The 15,236-nt window shown below is 39.4% G+C and overlaps 2 protein-coding genes across 5 annotated transcripts; both read left to right on the top strand.

Moving 5' to 3' along the window:
- The first annotated feature begins 67 nt into the window (after positions 1–67).
- Positions 68–7,996, top strand: LOC133663632 (gastrula zinc finger protein xLCGF3.1-like). 2 transcript variants are annotated; one of them, XM_062068251.1, is made up of 2 exons: positions 68–191; positions 6,623–7,996. In XM_062068251.1, the coding sequence occupies exon 2, from the start codon at positions 6,673–6,675 to the stop codon at positions 7,702–7,704; it is 1,032 nt and encodes a 343-aa protein (XP_061924235.1). In that variant the 5' UTR covers positions 68–191; positions 6,623–6,672; the 3' UTR covers positions 7,705–7,996. The 2 variants fall into 2 exon arrangements, with proteins under 2 accessions (XP_061924235.1, XP_061924234.1); XM_062068250.1 differs by having other exon boundaries at positions 99–187.
- LOC133663631 (gastrula zinc finger protein xLCGF3.1-like) lies at positions 203–14,908 on the top strand. Of its 3 annotated transcripts, none has more exons than XM_062068248.1 (2): positions 203–221; positions 12,917–14,908. In XM_062068248.1, exon 2 carries the CDS (start codon positions 12,967–12,969, stop codon positions 14,077–14,079), a length of 1,113 nt encoding a protein of 370 aa, XP_061924232.1. In that variant the 5' UTR covers positions 203–221; positions 12,917–12,966; the 3' UTR covers positions 14,080–14,908. The 3 variants fall into 3 exon arrangements, with proteins under 3 accessions (XP_061924232.1, XP_061924231.1, XP_061924230.1); XM_062068247.1 differs by lacking the exon at positions 203–221 and adding an exon at positions 676–790; XM_062068246.1 differs by lacking the exon at positions 203–221 and adding an exon at positions 9,521–9,626.
- The last annotated feature ends 328 nt before the right edge of the window (positions 14,909–15,236 follow it).

The following is a 15,236-nucleotide window of genomic DNA, read 5'->3' as shown; positions in this document are numbered from 1 at the left end:
TTATTCTCGTATACTGTTATCGCCTCTGATTTATTGTAAACTGTAATTTTGCCTTTGCCTGCAAATAGAGTTCCGTTAAAAAAGGGAGAAAGTCAACGGGAAGTGACGTCGTCTACCACTTGCACATGCGCAGACTGATCGTGTATTTTGGCACCAATCGTCTCGGAGAAGGCAACAGAGCAGTGCGGTCTGTAAGAATGCGTTAATTCCTTCATTTTAACGTGTGTACCTATTCTTCAAATGTGTGATTAATTAAACTTTATATATTCTTCGTGTCAGGATGAACTCGACTCAGTGAACTGTGAAGCTTCTAAAGCTAACTTAGCCTGTTTGTTAGCTTAGCTTGTTAGCTGCTAACAAATAGAGCCGGAAGTTTTGAACACCTCGCTCAGCAGACACCAGTGTGACTGTAAAGTGTTGTGACAATATGTAAAATACAAATGCTAAGAGCGTTGGTGAATAAGTGACTAACTGTGGTTTTGGAAGAAATATTTGCAGTGTTAGAAAGATAACAGAGTACGAAAAGGAACGTTCTCCAACAAACGAGGAATACTAGCGACAACGTCAACTACTGGACGCTGTTTTTAAGAAGCATCATGATTGGCAACACTAAAATTGGTCCTAGTGTGTGAATGTGAGTGTGAATGTTGTCTGTCTATCAGTGTTGGCCCTGCGACGTGGTGGCGACTTGTCCAGGGTGTACACCGCCTTCCACCCATGTGCCATACTTGCCAACCTTGAGACCTCCGAATTTGGGAGATGGGGGGGTAGCGGGGGTGCATATATTTTAGTAAGTATTTCTTATATATATATACATATATATATATATATATATATATATATATATATATATATATATATATATATATATATATATATATATATATATATATATATATATATATATAAATCTGTTCATGAATGAGTATATCCGTTCGATGGAGAAGTCTGATCTACAAAATGTGCAGGCAGCATTCCCCTTCGAGCTGTCCTGGATGAACTGAAATCCTTTTTTCCTATCATTTTGGAACTTGCAAGCGTACTTCTTCTTACTCGTCGTCGCCATGTCTCTTCTTCGTTCTTCTGCTTCGTCTCTGTTATGTTTTTGGACATTACTACTTGCCGTAGTTTTGAAGCAATGCATGATGGGAATCCGGATGTTGTGTGTCAGTGTATTAACGCGCCGGCTGGAATAAACACATGCTGAGAAATAGCTCCGTGCCTGCCATATTTATGGGTTATAGATAAACCTATGGATAATGGAGACATATGTAATAATCTCCTTTTCAGGTGAGAGAGGACACTAAAGGCAGTGCCTTTAAGGCACGCCCCCAATATTGTTGTCCGGGTGGAAATCGGGAGAAAGGTTGCCCTGGAAGATTTTCGGGAGGGGCACTGAAATTCGTGAGTCTCCCGGGAAAATCGGGAGGCTTGGCAAGTATGCCATGTGCAACTGAGATAGGCTCCAGCACCCCACGCGACCCCATAAGGGACAAGCGGTAGAAAAATGGATGGATCAAGTTTTGTTACACAAAACAGGTCTGTTTCATTCTTTCACTCACATCTTTACTAACCTTATACTTGGAATAAAATTTCTGGACGGAAGAGCCTTGTAAAGAATTGAACATAGGATAGTATAGTTGTTTATAAAAATTTAAACTATTTTTGGGCACAAACAATTAAAATAAACTATAAAATAACTACATTGTTTCCAACAACTGCAATCTATTCATGGCAGCAGTGCTGAGTGATAAGCAGATCTGGCTTTAAGGAAACACAAGCATTATGTAGCAGTTTTGCTAAGTGCTACATAATTGATGAGCCGAGACACCATGATGCGGGAGCAGCAGAACATCGCTGCCGGCTCACAGTAAAAGGCAGCAGAGGACTCCTTTGTCGTCTGTATCATTGCGCCGATAAGAATTAGTTGCTTTGTTTTGCGCTTATAAAAGCAACGTGACTGATATTTGGTAAATATTCAGGTCAGGATATGTATAAAGAGTATTGTTGGCAGGTTTTGGATGGTTATTTAGAGGGTTTAGTGGGCGAAATAGAGAGCTGACTTTTTATGTATTTATTTATTTACGACTTAGAATGCATTGAGAAAAAAAAGGAAAACATGTTCATGTCTTATATAGAGATTGTCAGAGGTGGGACCAAGTCATTGCTTTGCAAGTCACAAGTAAGTCTCAAGTCTTTGCCCTCAAGTCTCGAGTCAAGTCCCGAGTCAAGACAGGCAAGTCCCGAGTCAAGTCCAAAGTCAAGACTGGAAAGTCTCAAGTCAAGTCCCAAGTCCTGCATTTTGAATTTCGAGTCATTTCAAGTCCTTTTAACCACAGACTAATATATTTACACAGATTGTGTATGCTTTTAAAACGCTGTATTTATTTATTAAAACAAGTGCATTTGAAATTGCGGGAAAAAAATAGTGCTGACATTGCACTTCATAATAGCACTATTAACCAGTCATTTTAAACATTTAACTCATTCCTTTACAGAATAAACACATTTGAAAAAACAAGTGCAACTGTACTTATTTGCACAGACGTGTTAACATTGTATTTCTATGGCATATTGCATTGTAACTAGTTCCACAGCAGTTTCTATCCTGTTCTTACCTTATCTCATTGATCTCATCTCATACTGTATGTGTGTTTATGTGTGCATACACATGAAAAACATAACAAAAATATGAACAAAACAATGAACAGAGTTGTACTTTTTAGATGTCAGGGCCCTATGCAATATGTACACATATTGTTAATATAGTATACATTTTAACTGACCTTTATTTGACTATGTTTGTCTTTGTGTAGGTGGCTAAAATATGCGGTGCTGCTGACTGCCGTCTAATGTTACGTTACTGTGTGTGATACATTGACTAACGTAACGTTTAGTATAGGTACCTCATGCAACCCTGCTTAAAAAAAAATCACTTGACAAAAAGTATGAATAAGGTAGCGAACTGCAGTGGACGCAACAGATTGCTGTGTTTGAAATTATGTTATAACCACAGACATCTTATAAGTAGACGCAGCATTGGTTGCTGTGACGCGAGCAATTTGGCCGCCATCTTGAAGTGGTGATGAGGAGCCGGCGAGCAGCCTAAACTGACAGTTGACAGGTAGAAAACAAAGATGGTGTTCAGCGTTTTCCTACTCAAATGAGCGGACTGTTGAAAATAGGAATCGGGGGATTACTTTTCACAAGTAAGATTTAACATTAAAGGCCTACTGAAACCCACTACTACCGACCACGCAGTCTGATAGTTTATATATCAATGATGAAATCTTAACATTATAACACATGCCAATGTACGTAACTTTTTTTAAATATATAAGCTTTATGAACCTTGGGTTAGGTGAATGGTCTTTTGGGCTGAGTGATTGTGTGTGTTGATCATGTGTTTGAATTGTATTGGCCTGTTCTATGGAGCTAGGAGCTAGCAGAGGAGCTAGGAGCTAGCATAACACGTACCGTACCGTACGTGCGCGTCACGTACGTAACTTTTTAAAAATATATAAGCTTTATGAACCTTGGGTTAGGTGAACGGTCTTTTGGGCTGAGTGATTGTGTGTGTTGATCAGGTGTTTGAATTGTATTGGCGTGTTCTATGGAGCTAGGAGCTAGCAGAGGAGCTAGCATAACAAACACGCAGGTGTTATTATGCAGGATTAATTTGTGGCATATTAAATATAAGCCTGGTTGTGTTGTGGCTAATAGAGTATATATATGTCTTGTGTTTATTTACTGTTGTAGTCATTCCCAGCTGAATATCAGCTACCGTGAGTATGCAGCCTTGGCTGCTAAACATTCGATAACTTGACCGTATGTGCGCGTCACGTACGTAACTTTTTAAAAATATATAAGCTTTATGAACCTTGGGTTAGGTAAACGGTCTTTTGGGCTGAGTGATTGTGTGTGTTGATCAGGTGTTTGAATTGTATTGGCGTGTTCTATGGAGCTAGGAGCTAGCAGAGGAGCTAGGAGCTAGCATAACAAACACGCAGGTGTTTTTATGCAGGATTAATTTGTGGCATATTAAATATAAGCCTGGTTGTGTTGTGGCTAATAGAGTATATATATGTCTTGTGTTTATTTACTGTTGTAGTCATTCCCAGCTGAATATCAGGTCACCCCCGGCTCTCACAGCATCTTCCCTATCTGAATAGCTTCAACTCCCCACTAGTCCTTCACTTGCACTTTACTCATCCACAAATCTTTCATCCTCGCTCAAATTAATGGGGAAATTGTCGCTTTCTCGATCCGAATCTCTCTCACTTCATGCGGCCATCATTGTAAACAATAGGGAACTTTGCGTATATGTTCAACTGACTACGTCACGCTACTTCCGGTAGGGGCAAGCCTTTTTTTTATCAGATACCAAAAGTTGCAATCTTTATCGTCGTTGTTCTATACTAAATCCTTTCAGCAAAAATATGGCAATATCGCGAAATGATCAAGTATGACACATAGAATAGATCTGCTATCCCCGTTTAAATAAAAAAAATTCATTTCAGTAGGCCTTTAATGTACTATTGGTTGTAATTTATGAAAATAATATTATCACAGAGTTGAGAAGGAGCAAAGATCTTCAATATATTTATGTGAAAATCACAAAGAAATCTTCTGGGGGAGGATGACCCCCCTACAAGGGTTTGGTTTACAAACTTTTAGCCCCACCTAAAACACAATTCACCAGCCGCCACTGATTATGATGCATTCTCATTTTAGGCAAAATATAAGACAATACTTTCTTAACAGTATAATTGTAACCAGGAATAAATCTTCAAGTAACAATATTCAAATACTAACATTGTTGGATAAGACAGAATTTGGTTTTATTCTGAATCTAGTGAAACAAATTGGTGGTTTTAGCTGATATAAAGATTTTCAGGTGTTTATATATGTTTATGATTAAGTTTTTGGCAGACGCTTTTATCCAAAGCGACATACATCAAAAATACATATAAAACAATCACTGTAAACATGATCATTTAAGGGAAGAATGTAATACAAAATATCAATACAAAGTGTCAAGACAGAATAAACTCTCTGCTGCTGCAGCAACAGAGATACAGTCTGTAAGATATATAGATATCTAATGTATTCATACATTGTTTATGTAGGATATATGCATGTATATATAACCTAATCATATTGTTTCTTCAATTTAAAAATAGCTGACCGTTTTTTTCCCCTTTCTCTGGGAATATATTCCCAGTTTTGATCTGGGACGTCTGGTCACTTATAGCGTATAAGAATATTATATTACTGTTAAGCAAACTATGAATAATAAAACACGCCAAAACATGTGTCCTTTATCATAGCTACATATATAACAAAAAAACGCGTGAAAATGAGTGGTATTCAATGAGGTAAAATGAATTAAATGCGCTGACAGTTTATTGCTCCTGCCAAATGAATGCCACCGAGTGGAGCGGATCACCACTCCAAGATGGCGGCCCCGCGTCTCGTCTGCACCTGTAGGCAGTAGCGCTTGATGCTGCGTACCCTTAGAAGATGTCTATGGTTATAACGTTAGCAGTGAGTTTACAGCCTCACTGATTTAACTACACAGCAAATAAAAGTTACGTTACTTAGCCAATAAACGTTATCTTACATTCAAAACTTACCCTTCTTTGTGCAACTTCAAATGTCGAACGAAGTTGGAAGTTGTTGCGTCTCCGTCTGTAATATTCGAACTGCGTGATTTGCATACGGTAATTCGTTTTTTGTTGACCAAGTCGTAGTTTTAATACCCGAACGAAATTAAATTTGGCATGATTGTTTCACAATTATTAATCACGATTATTTAGTACGTTATGTAAAATATTTTTATGCCCTGTCTTTTTTAAACAAAGAGTGTGTGAACTGGGCTTTTGTTTCAAAGTCAAAAAAACAAAAAATAATTCCTCAGTTATAAAAATATACATAAGACAAAGAGCTAACTAAAAATAGATATGCCATTGCAGAGTGCGATCATAAAGCACGAACAAGTTCCTTCTTAACATCTCTCCACTGCTCAAAAGAACCTCCAACATTTACTGTAGTTTGACTTTCCTCTTTGTCTTGTCCTTTTTTTGCTGGATGCTTGTCTCTCTATGTTGGCCCTGCCATGAAGTGGCGACTTGTCCAAGGTGTATGATGACAAAATGAAAGTTAAGTTAAAGTACCAATGATTGGCACACACACACTGGGTGTGGTGAAATTTGTCCTCTGCATTTGACCCATCCCCTTGTTCACCCCCTGAGAGGTGAGGGGAGCAGTGGGCAGCAGCGGTGCCGCGCCCGGGAATCATTTTTGGTGATTTAACCCCCAATTCCAACCCTTGATACAGAGTGCCAAGCAGGGAGGTAATGGGTCCCATTTTTATAGTCTTTGGTATGACTCGGCCGGGGTTTGAACTCACAACCTACCAAGCTCAGGGCGGACACTCTGGGGTTGCTGGAGCCTATCTCAGCTGCACCCTGGATAAGTCGCCACCTAGTAAATAACTTAATGTTCTGTTGTTAAATGAGGTAAACAACCTTATCGGGACAATGGTACAGGACAATGTCTCATGTGACTGAGCAAAGCTGGACTCTTCTCAAGCATGTGTTTGTTTTCTTGTACCCTGCAGACGTCTGTGAAGAACATATTTTCCCTGAGCAGTAGGTGTAAACCTCCAGGATGAAGCAGGAGAATCCACAGCCCCCCCATATTAAAAAAGAAGAGGAGGAGCCACATCTTACCCACATTAAAGAAGAAGTTGAGGAGCTACATTGCCCACACATAAAGGAGGAAGAAGAGGAATACAGTATCAGTCAGAATGGAGAGCATTTAGAAGGAATGGAGGTTGATGTCTCCAAGATTCCATTGAATGTTGTCATTGTGAAGATTGAAGATCATGAGGTCAAAAGTGAAAGTGGGGAGAAGAGAGAGGTGGAGCCTCCAAGCAGCAGCTCAACTCAACACATGACAACAGAAGATAATGGAGACCACTGTGGAGGATCACAAGCAGACAAGCTCTTAGCTCCACTATCAGATAGTGATGACATGACGTCACACTCTCCTGAAACTGATGATGAAGACTCTGAAGCTGATACAACATGTCACACTGACAACACACACTTTGAATGTTCTCACTGTGGCAAAACTTTTAATTACCGTTGTAATCTGAAAACACACATGAGAATACACGCTGGTGAGAAACCTTTTTCCTGTGTAAGCTGTGGTAAAAGTTTTACGCAAAATCATCATTTGAAAACACACATGAGAATACACACTGGTGAAAAACCTTTTTCTTGTTCATTATGTGGTAAAGGTTTTACACATAATCATCATTTGACAGGACACATGAGAACACACACTGGTGAAAAACATTTTTCCTGTTCAATCTGTGCTAAAGGTTTTACACACAATATTAGTTTGAAAACCCACATGACAACACACACTGGTGAAGACCCTTTTTCTTGTTCATTATGTGGCAAAGGTTTTACACAAAGTCATAGTTTGAAGGCACACATGAGAGTACACGCTGGTGAAAAACCTTTTTCTTGTTCATTTTGTGGTAAAGGTTTTACACAAGTGAACCATTTGAAAGCACACATGACAACACACACCGGTGAAAAACATTTTTCCTGCTCAATCTGCGCTAAAGGTTTTGTACGAAAATATACCTTGAAAAGACACATGAGAACACACACTGGTGAGGCAGTGTGAGTTGCAGTGGGTGTGATGAAAGAGTCTCATAAAAGTACCAGTGTAAGAAATGTAACACAGTCTTGTCAGTGGGTTTCTACCATTGATAGATTACATTTTTAAGATTGGTTTTATATATGTTAGAAGAATGCATTAGTTTATAACTTTGTGTACATTCATTTTAAAAATCAAATGTTAATTGATTGAAAAAGGTGACTGAAGCATCAGCTTATTGTGACTGTTTTATATGTATGTCCCTGGGCCTTTATGCAACAAGCATTGTATGCTTCAAATACAGTTGAGTACAATAAATGTGGTAAATATTTATTGAGTATGTGCTTTGTTCTATTTAATATTCATACAATGTGAAGATTCTAGAGATGCTACCTCAGTAGAAGCATTTAAGTCCCATCTTAAAACTCATTTGTATACTCTAGCCTTTAAATAGACCCCCTTTTTAGACCAGTTGATCTGCCTTTTCTTTTCTGCTCTGCCCCCCTCTCCCATGTGGAAGGTGGGGGACAGGTCCGGTGGCCATGGATAAGGCGCTGGCTGTCCAGAGTCGGGACCCGGGGTGGACCAATCACCTGTGCATCGGTTGGGGACATCTCTGCGCTGCTGACCCGTCTCCGCTCTGGATGGTTTCCTGCTGGCCCCACTATGGACTGGACTCTCACTATTATGTTAGATCCACCATGGACTGGACTTTCACAATATTATGCTAGACCCACTCGACGTCCATTGCATCCGGTCTCCCCTAGAGGGAGGCGGTCCTCTCCAAGGTTTCTCATAGTCATTCTCATTGACATCCCACTTGTGAGGTTTTTCTTGCCCTTGTGTGGGATCTGAACCGGGGATGTCGTTGTGGCTTGTGCAGCCCTTTGAGACACTTGTGATTTAGGGCTATATAAATAAACATTGATTGATAAACATTGAAGATTCACACATTCACACACAGATGGTGGGAGCATTAACCACTACTCATACGGAGCAAGGGTCAGGTGTCTTGACTCAGGACACAACAGACATGACTAGGATGGCGGAAGCTAAAATCGAACCTGGAACCGTCAAAGTTGTTGGGACGGCTCTACCAGCCGAGCCACGCCGTCCCTTGACTTTGATAGCTTTTCTTCTCACATGGCTTCTTCAATGGTTTCTCCAAGCAACTTTATTGCACAAACTCCTCAGTAATTTCATGACAACGTCATCAAAGTTTTTTTTAGTCTGCTTAACTGATTGGAAAGCTAGCTTGAAGCAGCCAGTGGGTCTATGACAGTATCATTCCAATTTTAGTGTATGTATATGTAACGTGTCTTGCAAAATTACTTGTCAATAAATGTTAATACCTAAAAACTTTAGCAAAAATAATTTAAAAATATTTTTTAAATTGAATTGAAATTCCTTTAGGATTAAATTAGCTTTATTTGTCATACTCTAACAGTAATATATATGCAATAAAGGAGAACAGTAATAAAATAGATAGAAAATAACATACAAGGCCCTTAACAAGAAAAATGACCGAGATTAGCTGATTTAGAACGCAGTGTGGAATGAGATAGATAAATAAATAGGAAATAGTGCAGGGGGGCAGAAAGAAGAGCAGGAGGAGACTTTGGAGCCCAGCTAACGTTCATCACCTTCAGGGAAGAAGCTCCCAGCCGCTTGCCTGAGGGGAGGGGTTGAAAGTGTTCGTGTGAGTGGTGTCTTTCATTAAGCTTTGTGAATCTGTTTGGTGAAAATTCTTAAACTTTTTTTTACTTTTCTTTCCCATTGTTTATTGTCATGTACTGTAATCGCCTCTGATTTATTGTAAATTGTACTATTTGCCTGCAAATAGAGTTCCGTTAAAAAAGGACAAAGTCCACGGGAAGTGACGTCATCTACCACTTGCACATGCGCAGAAATTTGGCGTGACAGTACCGAACGACAGAGCAGTGCGGTCTGTAAGTATGCGTTAATTCCCTCATTTTAACGTGTGTACCTATTCTTCAAATGTGTGATTAATTAAAATGTATCTATTCTTCGTGTCAGGATGAACTCGACTCAGTGAACTCTGAAGCTTCTAAAGCTAACTTAGCCTGCTTGTTAGCTTAGCTTGCTAGCTGCTAACAAATAGACTCGGAAGTTTTGTACACATCGCTAAGCAGACACCAGTGTGACTGTAAAGTGTTGTGAAAATATGTAAAATACAAATGTTAAGAGTGTTGGTGAATACGTGACTAACTGTAGTTTTGGAAGAAATAATTGTAGTGTTAGAAAGATAACAGAGTACGAAAAGGAACGTTCTCCAACAAACGAGGAGAACTAGCGACAACGTCAACTACTGGACGCTGTTTTTAAGAAGCATCACGATTGGCAACACTAAAATTGGTCCTAGTGTGTGAATGTGAGTGTGAACATTGTCTGTATATCTGTGATGTGGTTGTGTTGGCGACGTGTCCAGGGTGTACCCACCCCCCTTCCGCCCATGTGCAGCATAGATAGGCTCTACCGCTTGTCCCCCCCAAAACAGGTCCGTTTCATTATTTCACTCACATCTTTACTAACCTTATACTTGGAATAACTTTACTGGACTTAGGAGCATTGTGAAGAGTTGAAAATATGAAAGATTTCCGGGCACAAACAATTGAAATAAACTATAAAATAACTACATTGGTTCCCAATCAACTGCAATCTATTCATGGCAGCAGGGCAGTGCTGAGTTTTAAGCAGATTAGAGCTGCCACTATCGAATATTTTAGTATCTGATCGAGTAATTCAAAAAGTCATGTTTTTACACTAGGTGTGGTGAAATTTGTCCTCTGCATTTGACCCATACCCTTGGTCAGCCCCTGGGAGGGGAGGGGAGCAGTGGGCAGCAGTGGTGCCGTGCCCGGAAATCATTTTTTGGGGATTTAACCCCCAATTCCAACCCTTGATGCTGAGTGCCAAGCAGGGAGGTAATGGGTCCCATTTTTATAGTCTTTGGTATGACTCGGTCGGGGTTTGAGCTCACAACCTACCGATCTCAGAGCGGACACTAGTGATGGGTTGATGAGGCCTCATGAAGCGTTTCGACACATTGCAAAACTGTATTGATACTGTGTCGATACTGTGTCACTAAATACTGACATCTGCTGGACATTAAAAATCCCTACAGGCAACTTATGGACCGACTCAACTGACACTGATATTATGACCTAGTATATACAATAATATAAACCAAGTCATTGTATTTCATTTAGGATTATTTCATACCTTCATTTAAATAAAAATATATTTTTTAGATACAGTCAAATAATGTGAACATGTATCATGACTAGGATGGTAGAAGGTGGGGATTGAACCCCAGTAACCAATTGCTGGCACAGCCACGCTACCAACTTCGCCACGCCGTCATTCCTGTACCTTCTCTAGTAACAGTAGTGATGGGTCCACACAGATGCATCGGCGCATGCGTCGAGCTCATAGAGCGAAACCCTGTGTCGGTGCGCATACCGCTTTTAGAAAGTCACGTGACCGATCATGAGCTGCTTTGGTCACGTGACCGATACGCGAACTGTATCGCACTGACGCCTCCTCTGTGCCCTGTGAGCAACCTTCCCTCTACGGTGCGCGCCTGCGCAATTGCGCAGTGCTCAAGCGTCCTCCGCGCACACCGTGCGCCGCACAGCCAATATATGCCGCGCACCAAATCAAACCCATCTGAATTCTAAACAAAATAAACACATTTATTCTGTGTAATTTTGAAATGCAACTTTGAGTGACAGTGACAACAAGCGGCCCTAATGGTGTTCGTCAACAACACGCATTGCGCCGCTTCCTAATAAACACAGTTTGGCGCGCAGGCGTCAGTGCGATACAGTTCATGAGCGGTCACGTGACCAAAACAGCTCGTGTTCGGTCACGTGACTTTCTAAAAGCGATACGCGCACCGACACAGGGTATCGCTCTATGAGCTCGACGCATGCGCCGATGCATCGGTGTTGCCGGACCCATCACTAGCGGACACTCTAACCACAAGGCCACTGAGTAGTTAAGATGTGCCCTCAATTTTTGCGTTTGGCCAAATTGTATTTTATTTCCTAAACGCCTGTTTTCATTATTGAAGGCTGACACGCACAGCTAAAATGCGTTTGTGGCTGATTGTGCCAATTTGTGTGTGCTAATAAAAACAGCTGCGTTCACAGCCCTATGTGCTGAGTGGTGTGACCGCATAAACAAAGTTCTTGTCTCTTGTGCGTTTTTGATGATTATTATACGGTGCCATTTAAACGTTGGTTTCTCCACGCAAATCTGCTGAGCTGTTTTCAACCTGCCAACAATACATAAACAATTTAAAAAGACAAACCACTTAATAATCTCGACAGTTTTACATTTTAAGAATGCAATACAGTTCACTGCATTCATTGCATGCAAAATAGTAATCAATGTTCATTTTGCCATCATAACATGTTTGAGATGAAAACACATATAAATATAAAAATAGTTCAAAATTAATATTCATTGAGAAAGTTAATATAAAAATATATTCTTAGTATTAAAAATAGAACAAGAACAGATTTGATTATGTCAAATTTAAAAAGTAGATTAGGTAGTGCCTTTAATACTGCATTTGAAATGTGCAACTTCATATTCAGAACCAATATGGCTCACAGGAATTTGGCACACAAGTGCTACCACTGTGAACAAAGACTTGGAACTCTAACAGTCTACAAAGACTATAGTGGGTGCAAGTGCAAGCTCTCCAAGTGGCATGTGGTTGCATGACTTGAATAACCAGAATAACTCTGAAGAATATTCACAAAGACTAACTGAATTTGTGGCATTTTATGATAATAATAATAATAATAATAATTAAATAATTCCTAATTTATAAAAATAACAAAAGACAAAGAGCTAACTAAAAATAAATATGCCATTGTAGAGTGTGATCATAAAGTGCAAACAAGTTCCTTCTTAACATCTCTCCACTGCTCAAAAGAACCTCCAACATTTAGTGTAGTTTGACTTCCCTCTTTGTCTCATCCTTTTTTGCTGGATGCTTGTCTGTCTATGTTGGCCCTGCCATGAAGTGGCGACTTGTTGAAGGTGTATGACGACAAAATTAAAGCAACACTTGTTAGTAAATAACTTCATGTTCTGTTGTTAAGGTAAACAGCCTTATCCGGACAATGGTACAGGACAATGTCTCATGTGACTGAGCAAAGCTGGACTCTTCTAAAGCATGTGTTTGTCTTTTTGTATCCTGCAGACGTCTGTGAAGAACATCTTTTCCCTGAGCAGCAGGTGTAAACCTCCAGGATGAAGCAGGAGAAACCACAGCCCAACCATATTAAGAAAGAAGAGGAGGAGCCACATCATACCCACATTAAAGAGGAAGTTGAGGAGCTACATCGCCCACACATAAAGGAGGAAGAAGAGGAATACAGTATCAGTCAGAATGTAGAGCATCTTGAAGGAATGGAGGTTGATATCTCCAACATTCCATTGAATGTTGTCATTGTGAAGATTGAAGAGGATGAGGTCAAAAGTGAAAGTGAGGAGAGAGAGGTGGAGCCTCCAAGCAGCAGCTCAACTCAACACATGACAACAGAAGCTGATGGAGACCACTGTGGAGGATCACAACCGGACAAGCTCTTAGCTCCACTATCAGATAGTGATGACATGACGTCACACTCTTCTGACACTGATGATGACGACTCTGAAGCTGATACAACATGTCACACTGACAACACATACTTTGAATGTTCTCACTGTGGCAAAACTTTTAATTACTGTTGTAATCTGAAAACACACATGAGAACACACACTGGTGAGAAACCTTTTTCCTGTGTAAGCTGTGGTAAAAGTTTTACACAAAATCATCATTTGAAAACACACATGAGAATACACACTGGTGAAAAACCTTTTTCTTGTTCATTATGTGGTAAAGGTTTTACACAAAATCATAATTTGAAGGCACACATGAGAATACATGCTGGTAAAAAACCTTTTACTTGTTCATTTTGTGGTAAAGGTTTTACACATAATCATCATTTGACAGGACACATGAGAACACACGCTGGTGAAAACCTTTTTTCCTGTTCAATCTGTGCTAAAGGTTTTACACATAATATTGATTTGGAATCACACATGACAACACACACTGGTGTACAACCTTTGTCCTGTTCAATCTGTGCTAAAGGTTTTACACAAAATAGCCATTTGGAAACACACATGAGAAAACACACCGGTGAAAAACTTTTTAGCTGTTCAATCTGTGCTAAAGGTTTTACACAAAATCATCATTTGCAAGCACACATGACAATACACACTGGTGAAAAACCTTTTTCCTGCTCAATCTGTGCTAAAGGTTTTGTACGAAAAGATACCTTGAAAAGACACATGAGATCACACACTAGTGAGGAAGTGTGAGTTGCAGTGTGTGTGATGAAAGATTCTCATAAAAGTACCAGTGTAAGAAATGTAACACAATCTTGTTAGTGGGTTTCTACCATTGGTAGATTAGATGTTACAGAACAAATCAAATATATTTTACGCACTTATTTATATCGTTTTTTAATTGAAGTATTGCATATTTTCATTTCTAATTCAAAATAATTTCATTGATGATGTCCTTTATATGATATACATATTTGTTTCACATTGTTTCATACTTTTGCTTTTGAGTGCACATAAATCCCTCTTAGTTCATATCTATTGGTTCATATCTGAAACATCTTCTGGAACACGTCTGGAAGCATTTTATTATTTACTTTATACATAATTTGAGCAGTCTTGTATCCTCACTCCATGTTTGACCCTTTTCCCAGTGCACCTTTACGGGGTGCAGCCCTTGTTGCGACCCATGCATGTTCCTGTTCTGTCTACTCTGTATGATGTATGTCTGATTTTGAACAGGTTTGTACTGAAAATGTAATTTAGTTGCACTTTTTAAGTGCAATGACAAAGTACTATTCCATGTGTGACTTATGAATCATTTGTCGAGTCTTGATAATCAATTCTATGAATTATCCTTATTATTCTATGTGTTATGACTATTGGGTTTGTAATTGTTTTAGATGTATGTCCCCAGGCTTTGATGCAACAAGCAATGTATGCTTTAAGTAAAGTTGGGCATGTTATATGTGGTAAATATTTGTGGAGTATGTGTTTTGTTCTATTTAATATTCATACAATATGAAGCTGAGCTATCTTGATGGAGGCCATTCTAAAACACATGTTCAGAGCAGCAGCTTTAAGAGGAGTCATTTAAAATGTATCTCTAGAAATGTCAATGGGTGAAGTGGAAAAAAGAGAAACTGTGAGAAAATAATAATCGTTAAAATACTTCGGACCAGAGGCGATTGCTCTGAGACTGCAGGGGAAGCTCAGCTTCCCCTAAAATGTCAAGAAACAAGTGATTAAATAGTTAGTGTTGTGTGTACATGTTATTGACTACATATGCGCTAGAACGCGCTCTTTTGTTCGGAATTAGCTTCTTATCACTGGTAACGACGCTGTTTTCCTCTCTGTTTGGTGGAAATGCTTAAACTTTTGTTTTACTTTTCTTTCCCATTGTTTATTCTCAT

Source organism: Entelurus aequoreus, linkage group LG13 (assembly GCF_033978785.1).
Source record: "Entelurus aequoreus isolate RoL-2023_Sb linkage group LG13, RoL_Eaeq_v1.1, whole genome shotgun sequence".
Lineage (NCBI taxonomy): Eukaryota > Metazoa > Chordata > Actinopteri > Syngnathiformes > Syngnathidae > Entelurus > Entelurus aequoreus.
The sequence above is the reverse complement of the archived record's forward strand: the minus strand, read 5'-3'. Positions and strand labels throughout refer to the sequence as shown.

Bases quoted from the DNA above. Each gene is read 5' to 3' on its own strand.
- LOC133663632 (XM_062068251.1), top strand. From the start codon at position 6,673: ATGAAGCAGGAGAATCCACAGCCCCCCCATATTAAAAAAGAAGAGGAG.
- LOC133663631 (XM_062068248.1), top strand. From the start codon at position 12,967: ATGAAGCAGGAGAAACCACAGCCCAACCATATTAAGAAAGAAGAGGAG.